Source organism: Bactrocera tryoni, chromosome 4, assembly GCF_016617805.1.
Source record: "Bactrocera tryoni isolate S06 chromosome 4, CSIRO_BtryS06_freeze2, whole genome shotgun sequence".
NCBI classification, from domain to species: Eukaryota; Metazoa; Arthropoda; class Insecta; order Diptera; family Tephritidae; genus Bactrocera; species Bactrocera tryoni.
The window spans coordinates 57,835,477-57,851,580 of NC_052502.1; the positions used below are offsets into that span (position 1 = coordinate 57,835,477).

At 35.9% G+C, this 16,104-nt stretch overlaps 1 protein-coding gene across 1 annotated transcript in view; it reads left to right on the forward strand.

Annotated features, from left to right (window-relative positions):
* Positions 1–1,153: 1,153 nt before the first annotated feature.
* Positions 1,154–16,104, forward strand: part of LOC120775128 (carbonic anhydrase-related protein 10) — a 130,269-nt gene continuing 115,318 nt past the window's right edge. Inside the window, exon 1 of the mRNA XM_040105152.1 lies at positions 1,154–1,657. Within this exon, the coding sequence (XP_039961086.1) occupies positions 1,600–1,657 (58 nt within the window). The 5' untranslated portion in view covers positions 1,154–1,599. The remainder of the gene's footprint in view (positions 1,658–16,104) is intronic.

Consider the following 16,104-nt stretch of genomic DNA (forward strand, 5'->3'; position numbering starts at 1 on the left):
CTTGGCTTTTTTCTGGTAATTGTAACGACCTACACAATGCACAATACGATGCTGACACACTGGTAGAACACAGTTTCTTTTCAAATAGAGACCAAATATAAAAGCAAAAATGCAATGAATACCATCGATCTACCACCATATTCACCAGATTTGGCTCCGTGTGATTTTTTCTTGTTCCCGAAACTGATATTGCCACTCCGTGAAACCTATTTGTAGTCTATCGAATAGATAAAACAAATTTCGCTGAAGGAGCTGAAGACCATCCCAAAAAGTGCTTTCAAGGACTGGAAAAAGCGTCAGCATAAGTATATGGATTACTTCTGGTGGGGATTACTTTGAAGACACAAAAATAAATATTGTGATCAAGAGCATCTTATAGAGTACCACCTACTATACGCCGATGATGAATATTTCTCCTTTATACTCTTGAATTTTTCTACATTCGCTACTTTTCTTTACAATATTTTATTAAATAAGCTTAAAGTGCTTTTAAAGTAAGTCTATAAGTAAATACTTCTGCACAATAACTAATACACACTTATAACTTATGTATGTGCTATTATTGGTTTGAAAACAGAAGTTCAAAGTAAAATATTTTTTTAAATTGTTCTATATTTTACACAACTACACTGGCATATTGCGAAATTCGTGTAGAAGTATTGCGGTTGGATTGCACAGAAAAAATAAAATTTTAATAAAATGTGACTCAATATCGTATTTTATATACTCGACCATGTGCAATGAAGGTGATATCAAATCTGACAAAAAAAAAATTGCCATAAGCTGGCAACACTTTAAAATATTTTCGAAGCAAAAGTGGCTTCCATTAAAAGAAATAAATGGAGAAAAGATTGACTTAATAATTCCTTAACCTAATTTCTTACTGGTTTTATTTGATTTTCCATTGATATTTATTTAAATTGCGGTAAGAATTCAAAATGTTTCATGCATTGAACTAACGAACTTCTAGGAAACGCAGACTATTGTCTGCTTCATTTATTAAATTTTACGAATTTTTTGCCAACACATGCACATGCACATACGAGTATCATATTCATATAGATATATATGTATCAGTATGTATAGATATGTAATTAAAATATAAAATTTCAATTATTTGCAGTGGCATTGAAACAACTTTGTGTGCGCAATAAAGGAAAACTTTCGAAATATGGTTTTACACACATACCTACATAATGTATGTATGCATGAAGTGCCGACGGTAAACAAAAATAAAATCAAATAAATTTCAGTCGGTGTAGAGATAGGCAAAAATTGCAACCACGGCCATGAAAAGCTGTGTGAAAGTAAAAAGCTTAAAAATAGTTTCTGCAAATGGGACTTTTCGTGGAATGCAACACTTGACAAGCCAGCAGTAGTTGCGGCTTAGAGCAGTCGCTTGAAAATAATAGCAGTAACAGCAACAGTAATTACAAGAACAATAACCACAGCACAGCAAGCGGCCGGAGCAAAATAGCAAAACATTGAGAACAATCAAGCAGCTGCACAATCGCATTTGAGTATTTAACAATTTTCACATAAACACATACACGCATTCGTGTATACGTTGCAGCGCAATACACCACATACGAATGAAAAATGAAGCTGACGGAGTTGCTGTCCTACTTTTGCCTCTTGCTATGCGCCAGGACACAAGGTGAGTGCCAAAACGCATATGTGTGTGTTTAGGTTCACTAGATTTTTACAATCCATTATCTAGATAAGGCTTAATTTCAGATTTTCAAGATTTCAGAATTTAAAGCAAATGAATTTCGCTGTTTCGTGCAGCAATCTTATTTTTCGATTTTAATTGAGTCACTTGCTCACTGATATGTTGTTATAGCAATAGTCTTGTAAGAGTAAATAGAAGGTTATTTCACTCTATTTTCAGGTGTCACTTGAACTTTATATATTAATTGTGTTTGGTATTTTTGTGCCAGCAGAAATATCTATCATCTTAGCGCAATGTAGGAAACTAAAAAATGTTTATGTTAAAATTAGAAAGAAGTGAAAACAAATTAAAAAGAACAAGAAAAACGCTAATTATGGTAGCACCAGAACTCACCAGATTTTAATCGGTCGATTGTATGACAGTTATATGCCATAGTGATCCGATCTGAACAATTTCTTTCGAGATCACATTATTACTTTAGACAATAACATATTTCAAATATCTCGAAGATATCTCGTTAAACAAAAAACATTTCCACACAATACATTATTCCGATTGTTCAGTTTGAATGGAAGCTATGTATATGCTATAGCGCAAGTGGTTCGATAGCAGCGGTTCCGTCAATTGAGCAGCTTCTTGGAGAAAAACGCACATTTGTAAAATTTCAGATCGATAGCTAAAAAGGTGGGGGACTAGTTCGCTTATATACTGACAAGCAGGCGTACAGACGGCCAAACAAGACATGCGGACAAAGCTAAATTGACTCAGGCCTTCACGCTGTCAACTATCTGCTACAGTAAGTCGATCTGAACAATTTCTTTGGAGGATGCGCAATAGCTTTAGACAATTGCCTATGCCAATTTTCGTAAAGATGAAGCAGTTTTTTATAATTGCAATTCCGATCGTCCTTGGAGAGAAAAGGACTTGTGAATAATTTTAGATCGATAACTCAAAAACGGAGAGACTAGTCGCGTATATACAGACGGACTAACGGGTATATCTAAATAAATTCAGCAGGTAACGCTGATCAGTTATATATATATTTTATAAGATCTCCGAAGGGTTTTTCCTCTGCTCAGTGTGTAATTACACTACTCAACAAATCTGAAGGAAAATTTTCGGACTGATGTGCTAAGAGGGTGTGCGAATTATTTCGATTTTTCGAGAGAAAAATTCTGCGAAAGATTTATGGTCCTTTGCATATTGGCCACGGCGAATATCGCATTCGATGGAACGATGAGCTGTACGAGATATACGACGACATTGACATAGTTCAGCGAACTAAAAGGCAGCGGCTACGCTGGCTAGGCCATGTTGTCCGGATGGATGAAAACACTCCAGCTCTGAAAGTATTCGACGCAGTACCCGCCGGGGGAGGCAGAGGAAGAGGAAGATGTCCACTCCGTTGGAAGGACCAAGTGGAGAAGGACCAGGCTTCGCTTGGAATATCCAACTGGCGCCACGTAGCGAAAAGAAGAAACGACTGGCGCGCTATTGTTAACTCGGCTATAATCGCGTAAGCGGTGTCTACGCCAATTAAGAAGAAGAAGAAGAAATAAATACATTCATTACAAATACAAAGTGATTTTTATGTTTATTAATTGGGTGTGTAATAGTTAAATAAATTGTTGAAATGACACATACGAAAAAAGGTCCAGTACGATGCCCATGATGGTCTTAAATAAAAATTATTAAGTTGTATGAAAGTCGCACAATCGCACTATGGAAGCTTTTTTTTTGTTTTTTTGAAATTTGACAAAATGGCGGAGGTTTTATCGAATTTCGCCCTTTTTTGTGACAATTTTTCGTAGAAAAAATAGGAAGCTTTCAAAAAAAATAACAGCTTCTATTGCGCGAAAGCGAATGATGTTAAAAATGTTCTCTCTAAATTGGAACTAGATATCTTCAAAACTTTTTTTGAGAGTGGAAACCGTTTTGAAAACACCATTCTGAGAAAAACGCATTTAAAAGTTGGAGTCGCTATTTTCCCCACTCTGTTTATTTTCTACAAGAAACACTGTAGCGACCGTAATAATTTGAATTTCGATTTCAATTGACAGAATATTTATCGCCGTGTATGCCTTCCGATAATGCAACAAAAAAAATCGATTTTTCAAAAATTTCACACTGAGATGGACCCTTAGATTAGCCTCTAATATCACAGTCGCATAATGACTGTAAATTGGTATTAGCAAACTAGTTTGGGTCAAAAAATAGATATATTAACGTACTGGAAGCTTGATATTTCATACAAATATCTAGTTAAGAAAAAAAAAACAACTTTAGAACCAAAATTGGATGAGGGGTTTTGGGCTCCCAATACCAATAAAGACTATATATAAAATGATGATGGGCAAAATTATCTTTGCGAACGATAAATATCCAATAAATACGTAGATGATTTTCAGTAACAAAAACTATTCACAAAAATCACTGAAAATATTCACAATAGTGCATTTGCAACAGAATGGGTGCGGTTAAACATATTGACGAACGCAAATAGCCAGAGTTGTGGACTAAGAAATGGTTGAAGCAAATTACCTGATTTTGGCTTCATTGATCAGCTTTGGCATGATTACGGTTACAACTTTTGAGTATTCATTCCTTGAGCGGAGTGAGTAAATTGGCGAGAATGGATACTCGTATTTGTCGCCTCAACCAATTTGTGATAGGCTCAAAGTCCTTTGTCGATATATGGGCGTCCAAAAGTCGGTGTTTCAACTATTCATTTCTTCATAAACCATATAGAATATTCCATAGTTTTTAAGCACTTAACTTTCAGAAAAACCATTGTTTTATAGTATTAAAAATATTTCCCGAAAGAAATTTCGTCTGTAAAAATACCTATGTTATTTAAGCACATTATAAATCGTAGAGGTGCGGGTGAGCTACTTTATTGCAATGTATTATACTGTAGTCAGTTCGTGTATTGAATAGAAAAATTTCACAAAACAAAACGATGTGGGCCATGTTTTGAGAATCTTTCGATAACTTCCTCTGCATTGGCATCAATGTCATGATGCGTGTAAAGCAATGCCAGGCCGTTCAATCTATCTTGAAACATGTTCTACCTCAGCCACGTTTTTATGCGGTGAAGTGTCGAAAAAGAGCGTTCAGAGCTCGCATTCGTCACAGAAAGTGTGCAGAATATGGGAAGAAAACTATGAATTATTCGGTATGTGTAGGTCTACATCGCAGATCTAAAACGTTTCCAATGCATTAGTCGGTAGCTTGTTGTCTTTTGAGTTTTGCTTCTGCCCCCAATGCCAGTGATCAAGTTCACCTTTAAGTTTCAATCGTCGCACGTCGTTGTCATTATTCAAAAGGCCTTTGAATTTTTCGCGTTTAGTTTGTCGGTCGCAGATTGCTGGTTTTCCTTTGTCAGCTTTCACCTTGCCGCCATTTTTTTCGTGTCTGAATAAATATATCGAAAATATTCCTAAGCTTTTTGTCTTCGATTTCGGAACGTTACAATCAGATCAATCGATTCTTTCTGAAGAATCACACTGAGTGAATGAGTTAGAGATAGAATATCACATAGCCAAAAATCACAATTATAAATTCAAATTATCATGCGTTGCGATGAATACGTTGCTTTTCTTGTTACTTTATATTTTTTCAGAGTAGTAAAATTATTAATAAGCCAATTAGCCCTTTGGGGTGACATTATGTTATTTATCATACTCGTCAATTTCGAATAAATGAAAATCTAAGTAAATACTGACTGAATATTTAAAAAATTATAATAGAAAGATAACACTAAAACAACAAGTCTATAGAACTCTCAAGGGCTGCTGGCGCTCTTTCAAAACTATTCGAGTTGTGGCTAGTATAATATACTACTACAAATTGTTTAATAGCATCCAGATAGACAGTAAAAAGATAAAATTATTTCAATAAAAAGATCGGAGAGTTCTCTTCAATATATACATACTTCTGTACCTACTGCCCACCGCTTGGTTAACAAAACAATAAATGCCTTTGGATAGAATGAGATATAACAACTTCTGGTTTTTTCTTTTTATTTTTACTCTCAAATTACTACGCTACGAAGCTTGCTGAGAATAATAAGAATACAATTTATTTAATTTGACAAATTATTCTATCAGCATTAGTTATAGATACGCATCCAGCCAAAAATGCGTTTACTTGCCACACATAAGTTCTGCACTTTTTACTAGAGACACATTAACAAAAACTTCCGATTATTTGCGATTTTCAGTGTACAACGGTACATGCTTGCATACTGACATGCTGTTAAATTCCCCAACTATTCCCGCACTTAACTGCGTTATCATTTAAGTTATTTATTAGCACTTCACGGGTGAAGCTTTAATTTCTTAAAAGCTCATTTGAGGAAATTTGCTTTCTTCGCACTTTATACGCTTGCAACCTACAGCCACGGTACAGTAATTTGAATCCCCACTCACACATGCACGTATGCGTTTAACATATACCTACCGGAGTTCTAAGCAACCTTGCAGCTGATTTATTGTCCATAAAATTTATGGTAACTTTAATCCAAGCGTTTTGCTGCTTGTACCATGCAACAGCATTTTTTCCAAGCAGCTCACGGACAGACAACAGACGAGCAAATAGTTGTGCTTATGCATGGGGTGCTCAACGAAGAATTTGGGAGACGCGTGGGCGGCGACCCACGTTACAGACTGCACAACTGGAGCATGCAATTTGAAATACTCCAACACACACTGATGGTGGCGGGATCTGCTTGCCATGCACAATAAATGGTGGAACTTAAATGTGCTGGCGTCCTGGTGTCTAGCACTAAGATCCTGGCATCTGTTCTGGCCGATTTCGCTATTACTGCTTGGCGCTGCGTATTGTTGTTGCTGTGAACAGCTTATCCTGCTTTCACCTTAATGCTTTTGTATCCTCTTTTTATCCATATTACCGGGATATTTTGCTGTTATTGCTGCTGTTGTTAGTTATTTTAGAGCAGCATGCATTCCCACTGAGTTTATTTATATGTGTACAAAAGTACATACATACATATGTATATAATCTTGAATACATATGCACTTTTATGCTTAATTGTATATATGCTACATACGTACATTTGTGTATATTTTGAGAATTGCAATGCGCGCAGGAAACTATACCCTAAATAGCGCCAGGAAGTGCAGCTGAAAGTGTATTTGGGTTACGGGAATTTTGACAAAAAACCTAAAATGGATTTCGCGCAAATAAAATGCCTGGCGAAAAGTCTATTTTTATTTGCTTTCAAGTCAAAGTTAAGCAGCCAAAAAATATACGTAGCTCTGGGGAACAACGAAGGGTTAATTTAAAACTTTGGCTGCCTCTGAAGTTTTCAACGAAAAACTGCAGCCTTTCGTTGCTCAGCGTTGCCCAGTGTAGCCAGCACTGCTAGCGTTCCTTATGCACAGACGGAGGCGATTAGGTCTACCGACAGCAGCGTCGCTTGAAATAAGTATTTTCAACGGTCGATAGTGCAAGTCAGCAGTGTCATTTAAATTTATATGGAAAGTTTTGGGAAAATTTACTCCTTCAGTAATTAACGATTGTTCTTCAGCAAGGTATGGTTTTACTTCATTACGATTGCATGCCTATAGTAAATCGTTCTATTTGCTATTTGTACTAATAGTCCAGTCTTCTGAACCTGAAGCGTAAGGCATTAACAGACTTTGCTAGTTCAGATTCACTGAATTAGAAAACTTATAACTGCTTCTCAAGGTTAGGGAACACACTGCCAAGGAGTTACACGAGTCCATTGCCTTATTAAATTCATTATTAAGTAAAAGTTTCGGAGATACAGCCTTGAGAACTTGTGCGCTCGAGGCTAACTTGGCTGAGTGGGCCATCTTTAAACCCGTTTTTCTCGTTTCTTAGTGTTTTTCAAGTCGGTTGGTAAGATTTCTCGAGAACTATTCATCATTATGAAATTATACACAGGTCCTTTAGATAAAATTCTTAAATACTTGGAAGAAGATTTTTTTTTCGATTATAGCTATTTGAAAAAAAAAAAACAAGTAAGGAAGGGCTAAGTTCGGGTGTCACCGAACATTTTATACTCTCGCATGATAAAGTGATAATCGAGATACTGTTATTAGCAACTTTTTTGCGAGAGTATAAAAATTACGCCCTATGAATTACATGAAAATGTCTGAGAGATTTACCGATATTTTCGGTGGAAAATTAGGTTATGTTAGGTTAGGCACTGAGTTCTTCGTGTTCGATATCAGGGACCTTGAAAAGTTATACTCCGATCACGACAATTTTTCCACAAGGGTTACCTCAGCTCAAGTACCATATTTGTGTAAAGTTTTATTCCGCTATCATCATTGGTTCCTTATGTATATATTATACGGAGAAGGCATCAGATGGAATTCAAAATAGCGTTATATTGGAAGAAGGGGTAGTTGTGAACCGATTTCACCCATATTTCGTACATGTCATCACGGTGTTAAGAAAATATTATATGCCGAATTTCATTGAAATCGGTCTGGTAGTCCCTGAGATATGGTTTTTGGTTATATTATTATAGTTTTGGTCACATAACGGTTGTTTGTAAGTCCTAAAACTAAAAGAGTCAGATATAGGGTGATGAAAGTGATCAGGGTGACGAGTAGAGTTGAAATCCGGATGTCTGTCCATCCGTTTGTCCGTCCGTGCAAGCTGTAACTTAAGTAATAATTGAGATATCATGATGAAACTTGGTACACGTATTCCCTGGCTCCATAAGAAGGTTAACTTCGAAGATGAGCAAAATCGGCCAACTGCCACGCCCACAAAATGGCGGAAACCGAAAACCTATAAAGTGTCATAACTAAGCCATAAATAAAGATATTAAAGTGAAATTTGGCACAAGGGATCGCATTAGGGAGGGGCATATTTGGACGTAATTTTTTTGGAAAAGTGGGCGTGGCCCCGCCCTTCTACTAAGTTTTTTGTACATATCTCGGAAACTGCTACAGCCATGTCAACCAAACTCTACAGAGTCGTTTTCTTCAGGCATTTTCATATACAGTTCAAAAATGGAAGAAATCGGATAATAACCACGCCCACTTCCCATACAAAGGTTATGTTGAAAATCACTAAAAGTACGTTAACCGACTAACAAAAAACGTCAGAAACACTAAATTTTACGGAAGAAATGGCAGAAGGAAACTGCACCCAGGCTTTTTTTTTTAAATTGATAATGGGCGTGGCCTCGCCCACTTATGGACCAAAAACCATATCTCAGGAACTACTAGACCGATTTCAATGAAATTCGGTATATAATATTTTCTTAACACCCTGATGACATGTACGAAATATGGGTAAAATCGGTTCCTAACCACGCCTTCTTCCAATATAACGCTATTTCGAATTCCATCTGATGCCTTCTCTGTATAATATATAGTACATTAGGAACCAATGATGATAGCGGAATAAAACTTTACACAAATACGGTATTTGAAAAATATGTAAATGACGTATAATAAAATCTCGATTATCACTTTATCATGCGAGAGTATAAAATGTTCGGTGACACCCGAACTTAGCCTTTCCTTACTTGTTTCACTTTAAATGATCCAGTAAGAAGTTATCCTGCCAACGCAACCGCAGCTTTTTTGCGTGGGGTCATCGGAAATGGCGTCGCAATGGCCTAGTTTAAAATATATTTTTTTAAAAAATTTCAGAGTACCTTTGTTATTTGGTGTAAGTTTGCGATGGTCAAAAAATTCTAATAAATTATTAATTTTCGATATAAGAAAGAATGTATTGAAAAAGGCTGTATTTAACCTGATGAAATCCATGCAACCTCTTAATACAACAGCTCAGTATAAGCTTTTCAATCTTTTCGACTGTATTCGCAGAAAATCGCACTCATATTTTTTTTTTTAATTATCGATTGCTTCATTAACTTTATCGATTTTGATACTGACTTCCTAACATTTTTTCGAGATTTTTTACTAGTTCTTCTTGAACTGAATACAAAGAAAGCAATTAGCAATCGCCGAAATGAGAGAATCACGACTACTAAATTTCTTGGTACTCTAGAGTTTAAATTAGCAATTTTGTACAAATCTTAAAAGCATAAAATTTATTTTACACTATGACTGAACTGAGCGCCGACATGTACAGATCTTTTGTATTTTTTATTTCATTGCCACTGTAACTAGTTAACATAAAATAAACTAATGAACAATTTGTTTTGTTTATTATATAATAAAAATCAAGAAAAAACGCTAACTTCGTCTGCACCGAAGCTGATATACCCTTCACAGGTGCATTTCTTTTAGTAACTATGTGTACAGTTTGTACGGAAGCTATACGCTATAGTAATTCGATCTGAACAATTTTTTCGGAGATTATATTATTACCTTAAGCAGTAATCTATACAAGCCCTTGATTCCGATCGTTCGGTTTGTATTACAGCTATATGCTATAGTGAGCCGATCTGAACAGTTACTTCGGAGATTACATTGTTGCCCTAAAAAATTATCTATACCAAATTTCGTGAAGATACATTGTCAAATGTGAAAGTTTTCCATACAAGAACTTGATTCCGATCGTTCGGTTTATATGGCAGCTACATGTTATAGTGGTCCGATATCGGACCGACAAATGAGCAGCTGCTTGAAGAGAAAATGACGTTTGCATAATTTCAAAACGATATCTTAAAAACTGAGGAACTAGTTCATATATATACAGACGGACAGACAGATAGACGGACATGGCTAAATCGACTCAGCTCAACATACTGATCATTTATATACATACCTTATACGGCCTCCGACGCTTCCTTCTAGGTGTTACAAACTTCATGACAAACACAATATACCCTGTTCAGAGTATAATAATTAATGGTGCTCTGCGAATAAAATTGTTGAGAGTCTGGCTTCTGTATAAGGTGAACGGGTTTTTGTGCTTAAGCCTTTCTTTCCATTTACTTTGAGCGACAAGAACTCTGGTTTCAGTGTTCACATGGTCAGAAAGTCTTTCTATAAGAGATTTTTGAAGCGGGAACTGAGTCAATTCTGAGATCGAGTTTAAGATCGTGACTGCGAACATACCAAGGCGCATTGACGGCGCATCTTAAAATTTTATTTTGGAATCGCTGTATTTGTGCAACAATGCTGGGGCTTGAGCAGCCATAAAGTTGTATCCCTTAAGTATAAACTGGTCTGAATACCTGCTTGTAGACTAGAATTTTGTTATATGTGGATAGAGCAGAGTTTCTACCCAATAGCCAATACATGTTTCTGAATTTTATTTATAATTTTTTCTTTTTGACGAGTGCAGTCCGTCTAAGTTTTGTGTCCAGGGTGACTAGGTATTTCGCAATATTGTGATATGATATTTGCACACCATTTAAGTACAGATGCGTATATCTAGTATTGTTGTATGTGAAATCAATACGTACTTTTTATTTTTTTATTCACCATTTAGTTGTCCATTCAAATATTTTCATTAAGTGTTCTTGCAATTGATGTAGTTTTTGTTTTGCCGACAGACAAAATCGCAGTGTTATCTGCAAATGTCGTTATAATAAAATTGTCATCGTGTAGTAGATCGCATGTACAGCGTAAGTAAAGGATGGGTTCTAAAACACTAGCCGGAGGAATACCAGCTTTTATTTCCTTTAAATTGAAGTACATATCTCCATGTTTAATTCGAAAAAAAAACGGTCCGAATAGTATGATTTTAAGATATTGTAATAATAATCTTAACATCTCGATTAAACTTGGTATGTGGGTTCCTTAGTACAAAGAAAATTTCGAATTCGTAGATGGGCGTAATCGGACCACTGCCACGTTCACAAATCGGCATTAACCGAAAACATATAAAGTGCCATAACTAAACACTAAATTAAGATATAAAGCAGTAATTTGGTACAGAGGATCGCAGCAGCAAGGGGCACCTATGTGCAAAACTTATTGAAAAAGTGGGGGCACCCGACAAACACACCGCCCCCCCGGCCTCTAAAAAATTTATTGTACATATCTCCTAAACCGTTTATGCTACAAAAACTAAATTTGCTGAATACATATCTTACAATAACTTCTAGCGACAGTGTATTCGTACGTAAAATAAATTTTAGTGATGTTGCGTTGCGTATACGCCATGTATCACCAAATGTGCCTAATAAGACTAAAGGGGTGGTCAAAATTCGTAAGAAATAGGAATTTCGTATTAATTTATTACAGCAGTTACAGTTCGTGTAAAGTTAGCATATGACTATGGTGGAAATTGCCTGCTGAATTTTAGCCGAAATTATTAAATTAGGTTAAAAAACCTTACTCCTAATATTATCTGTCCTTGCTCCAACAAAAAATATTATATCATCAGCTCTAAGCAAATGTTGTTTCTTCATATGTCAATGGGTTAGTAATACAAGTGTTGTCAAAGTTCAGTTGCACAAAGCCTTCAGTATCAACAAGTAAAAAATATTAAATAAATTCACATTTATTGTTACAACTTACTACGAGCGTCAATTGTAGCTAATTTCCGAAATGCATGTAGACATTGGCCTCAAGAATGGCAACCGACCATGTGACAGCATTTTCCTTAAATGCATCCTGCCATTACACACTACCACCACTACCTAAGTCTGCAACAATCATAACGAACTGGCGCAACGAAAACATATGATAAGAAGTATAAGTGGCAGGAAAAAGTCAACAAACAGCAGGCGGCGACATGAAATGCAAATTTCTTTCAAGCGACAGCTGTACTTATATGAATGCATATGTATATATGTATATAAAAATATATATGTATATATAAGTATGTGTGTGAGATATGTGCATACGCTTGTCCATAAAAGCACCGGCATACCAGTCTACCAGCTGACATATCTGCACTTCAACTGTGGCAACTCAAAACAAAAGCAGACACATTGCAAGAATTCTTTGGCAAAGCAAAAAGCACTGGCATAAGGCAATAGTGAAAAGCAAAACAAAAATTTACCATGCATTGAAAGAATAAAATTTGTTGTCAAAAGTCTACTCGTACCGTAACAAGTGGCAGTTACGGCGTATGTTGCAACATACGCGACCTACGCTGTGCACTTTGCATGCAAAACATGTCCCTGTATCCGCTATATATGCATATCGTCAAGCCGTGCCGTCGTGTCGTGTCGTGTCCATATATTCTGACTGCACGTCCAACTCGATGTCAGTGAAGTGTCCAAGTACTGCAATTCATGCGAGCGATATCTCGGTGTATTTCGGTTTTCGTTTTGTGTGTTGCTTGGCGGACGCGCATCGTTGACCAAATTTAATAGAAACGAAAATTTCTCTTTATAACTAGATGTTTGTATGAAATCCACATGTACATACATACATATGTATTTATTTTACCAGCAACTAAAAGGGTAATCGAGGAACTTTGACTCGTAAATATGTATGTAAATTAGTGATGTGAAAAAATTCAATAAGGCACTTTAATATGAAATTTCCTTGCAATCCAACTCTTTTGAAGTCCCTCTTATGAAGTTCTCAGGCAAATTTTAGTCAAGACTTTTTACCATCAGTCAATCATGTTTTTATGTTAAGAAATACATTTGCTGCTACTGTTGTTTTACTTGGTCGAAAGGCTTCTTGCGTTTCAACAGGATTTTTCGCCCAGCAGTTTCGATGAGTCTGGAGGCTTCCTCATTAACTCAAGTTAGCTCTTTTTTTTGTTTTAAATATACTGATTTTTTTTTTATTTTTTGTAAATATACTGACTTAAAAAATATCTTTATTAAATATTATTGTTATGGCTAAATAAAACATGATCCTCCATTTTTGGATCATGAAAAGTTGAACCTTTAAATTTTTTTTGTAAGGTATTTTAAGATTAAATTGAAACACTCAGAAAGAAATGTTGGAGACCCTCCAAAATATCTATATAAATGATCAGGATGACGAGCTGAGTTGAGTTAGTTAACATGTGGCCATCTAACTGTCTGTATATATGCAAACTTTTTCGTCAGTTTCCGAGGTATTTCAAATTTTGCATTTTTCATCAAAAAAGTGCTCGTTTGTTCGAATTGTCGATATTGGACCACAATTATATATAGCTGCCATATAAACTGATCTATCAAAATTTCAATGAGAAACTTCTTTAGTTGTCGAAATATCTTCACAAAATTTGGTATAAATTATTCTCCAAAGCAACGGCACAATGTTAAAATAAATGAGTTGTTGTTGTTATTGTTGTAACGAGTACGTAATTCCAGTTAGGATGGTAAGGATTAGAGAAGTTGTCGTCGACATCATCCAACGGTAGGCCCAGGAAACGTGCACTTTCGGCGAGTTCGGACCAAAGGGAGAAGGATGTCAGATGAGTATGGTTAACTGGGCATGCAAAGTGTCACGCCGGGACTCATTTCACGCCGGACATATATTAGCTTTGTTGAAGTCTATTCTGTATAAGTAGGAGTTTCACTGAGAGGATGTCGTCGACGTAATTGAGCAACGACGATGATTTCTACGAAAGTACCCTAGCAGAAACTGCTTGGACAGGAGTTCATTATGTTCCTTAACTGGGAGCAGATTGAACTCACAATGCAGTTGTTCGACGGAAGAATCAAGAGGCATTCTGTCGTAGTCCGGAGTGATGTGCTATGACAACTTTGGAGCTTTCTCGTCTGCATTTCACTGCATCGTGCATTGAGGACCTTAGCTAGGTAGCTTCCTCCAGTCGAGCATAGATGCTTTAGCATAAGCATGTAGATTCCAGCAGAACCAATGGATTTTGACTTAAAAGTTAAGTTATTAGCTCTTAAAAATATAATATATTTAAATAAATTAGTTAGATCGAGCATACAGAACGGTCAGAACCAAGTTCTTGTGTTGAAATTTTTATAAAGCTAACGATTTTTTTTTGAATTCTCAATTAAAAACAAAATTATATTATGGAGGCTACGTTAATACATTGATGAATAACAGCGCTCACAGTGGCCCAAAATATGTCGGAAGTTATAAACAAAACATTTGCAAAAAGGATTCCCGTCCTGTTCGTCTGTACCAGTGCTTTATAAAATAAAATTAAAGCAACATTTTATTTCAGTACACAAATGTATATAACAAAGTACACACACATGTAAGCGGCGCCATAAAAGTCATGCAAATGCAGTTAAAAGAAATTTCAACGACAGCTGTTGCCTCAGTAAGAAGAAATGTGCAAAATAAATGCAGAATTGAAGTTATGATGCTGTTTAGAATTTCTCGTGTGCATAAAATGGCACGTGGCAGTTACAAAAAAACCAACTATGGTGAGGCACACCAACTGCATATGAAACTAAACTCAAAAGCGTTTTCTCAGCTATACATATAACCACATACCTTCACACACAAACACACACACATGTATGCACTTTAAGTTCTTTGCATAAAAAATTAAAGCATGTGCATGCAAATTCTTCGTTACATCAAAGGATAGTCGTATAGTTACAAAGACCTTGAGACTACTGCGGTTAGTATGTCGACAAGAAAAATTACTCTAGAAATTGCCTGAAACACTAAAAGAAACTTTAAATAACACGAAAGCAAGAACACCGAAGAAAGTACGCACACATGCAAGCAGAATAAATGAGGAAGGTTGAAAGCAAAGTTGACGTTGAAAGTTAATTTAAACTAAATTTCACGCTTCTAACACCTGCAAACCGACACAAAACGGCTCAAGCGAAAGGTGAAGCTTTGCGCTAACAAACGGTATAATTTATAAGCACACCTACATAGCGACGAACTTGGTTAGGTAACACGAATGCTTGCAGTGGAAGCCTTTTGACCGTGTTTACGTAACCTAATATATAACGGCACTATTTTTGGTCGAATTATCGAATTCAAGCTGACAGCGGTACGTGGCATTGCCGTAGTGTGCTACGTGGCTTTGGTCGAGGTGCCAAACTTAAAATTACTTTAGCTTTGATTGAAAGATTTGAAAATCGATTTATTAAAGTTTCACACTACACACACACTATAAAAAATTCACAAAGCCATGCGCAATGGCGCTGATGCAATTGCTTTCCAAAATAAGTTGAAATAATGCGTTTAACCTGCAAGGCTTACTGTGTTGCGTATACGCAATGTATCACCAAAAGTGCCTAATGTGCATAACGGTAGTAATTTAACATTATTTTATAAACGCAAACAGTTTGTGTAAAATTGGTATATGATTGTTGTGAAAATTTTCTACTAAATTTGTATAGGAAGTACTATTCAAGTGGCTTCAGAATTCATGATTTTACTTCATCCGATATTATATATCTTTGTCCAGTTTGTATTTGAATTACCTGCCTCTACTAGCCACATATTTGTTGTTTTCAAATTTATACGTTGAACTAGTTGATTTATAGAATGATGTATGTGATAGGCATTCATTTTCGGTCTGAATGTTTTCGCTGAAATATTGCACATTTTCATGGGATTGTGTGCAGTTCAATATATTTCTTAGTTGTGAAACCAACTTTAGATTCA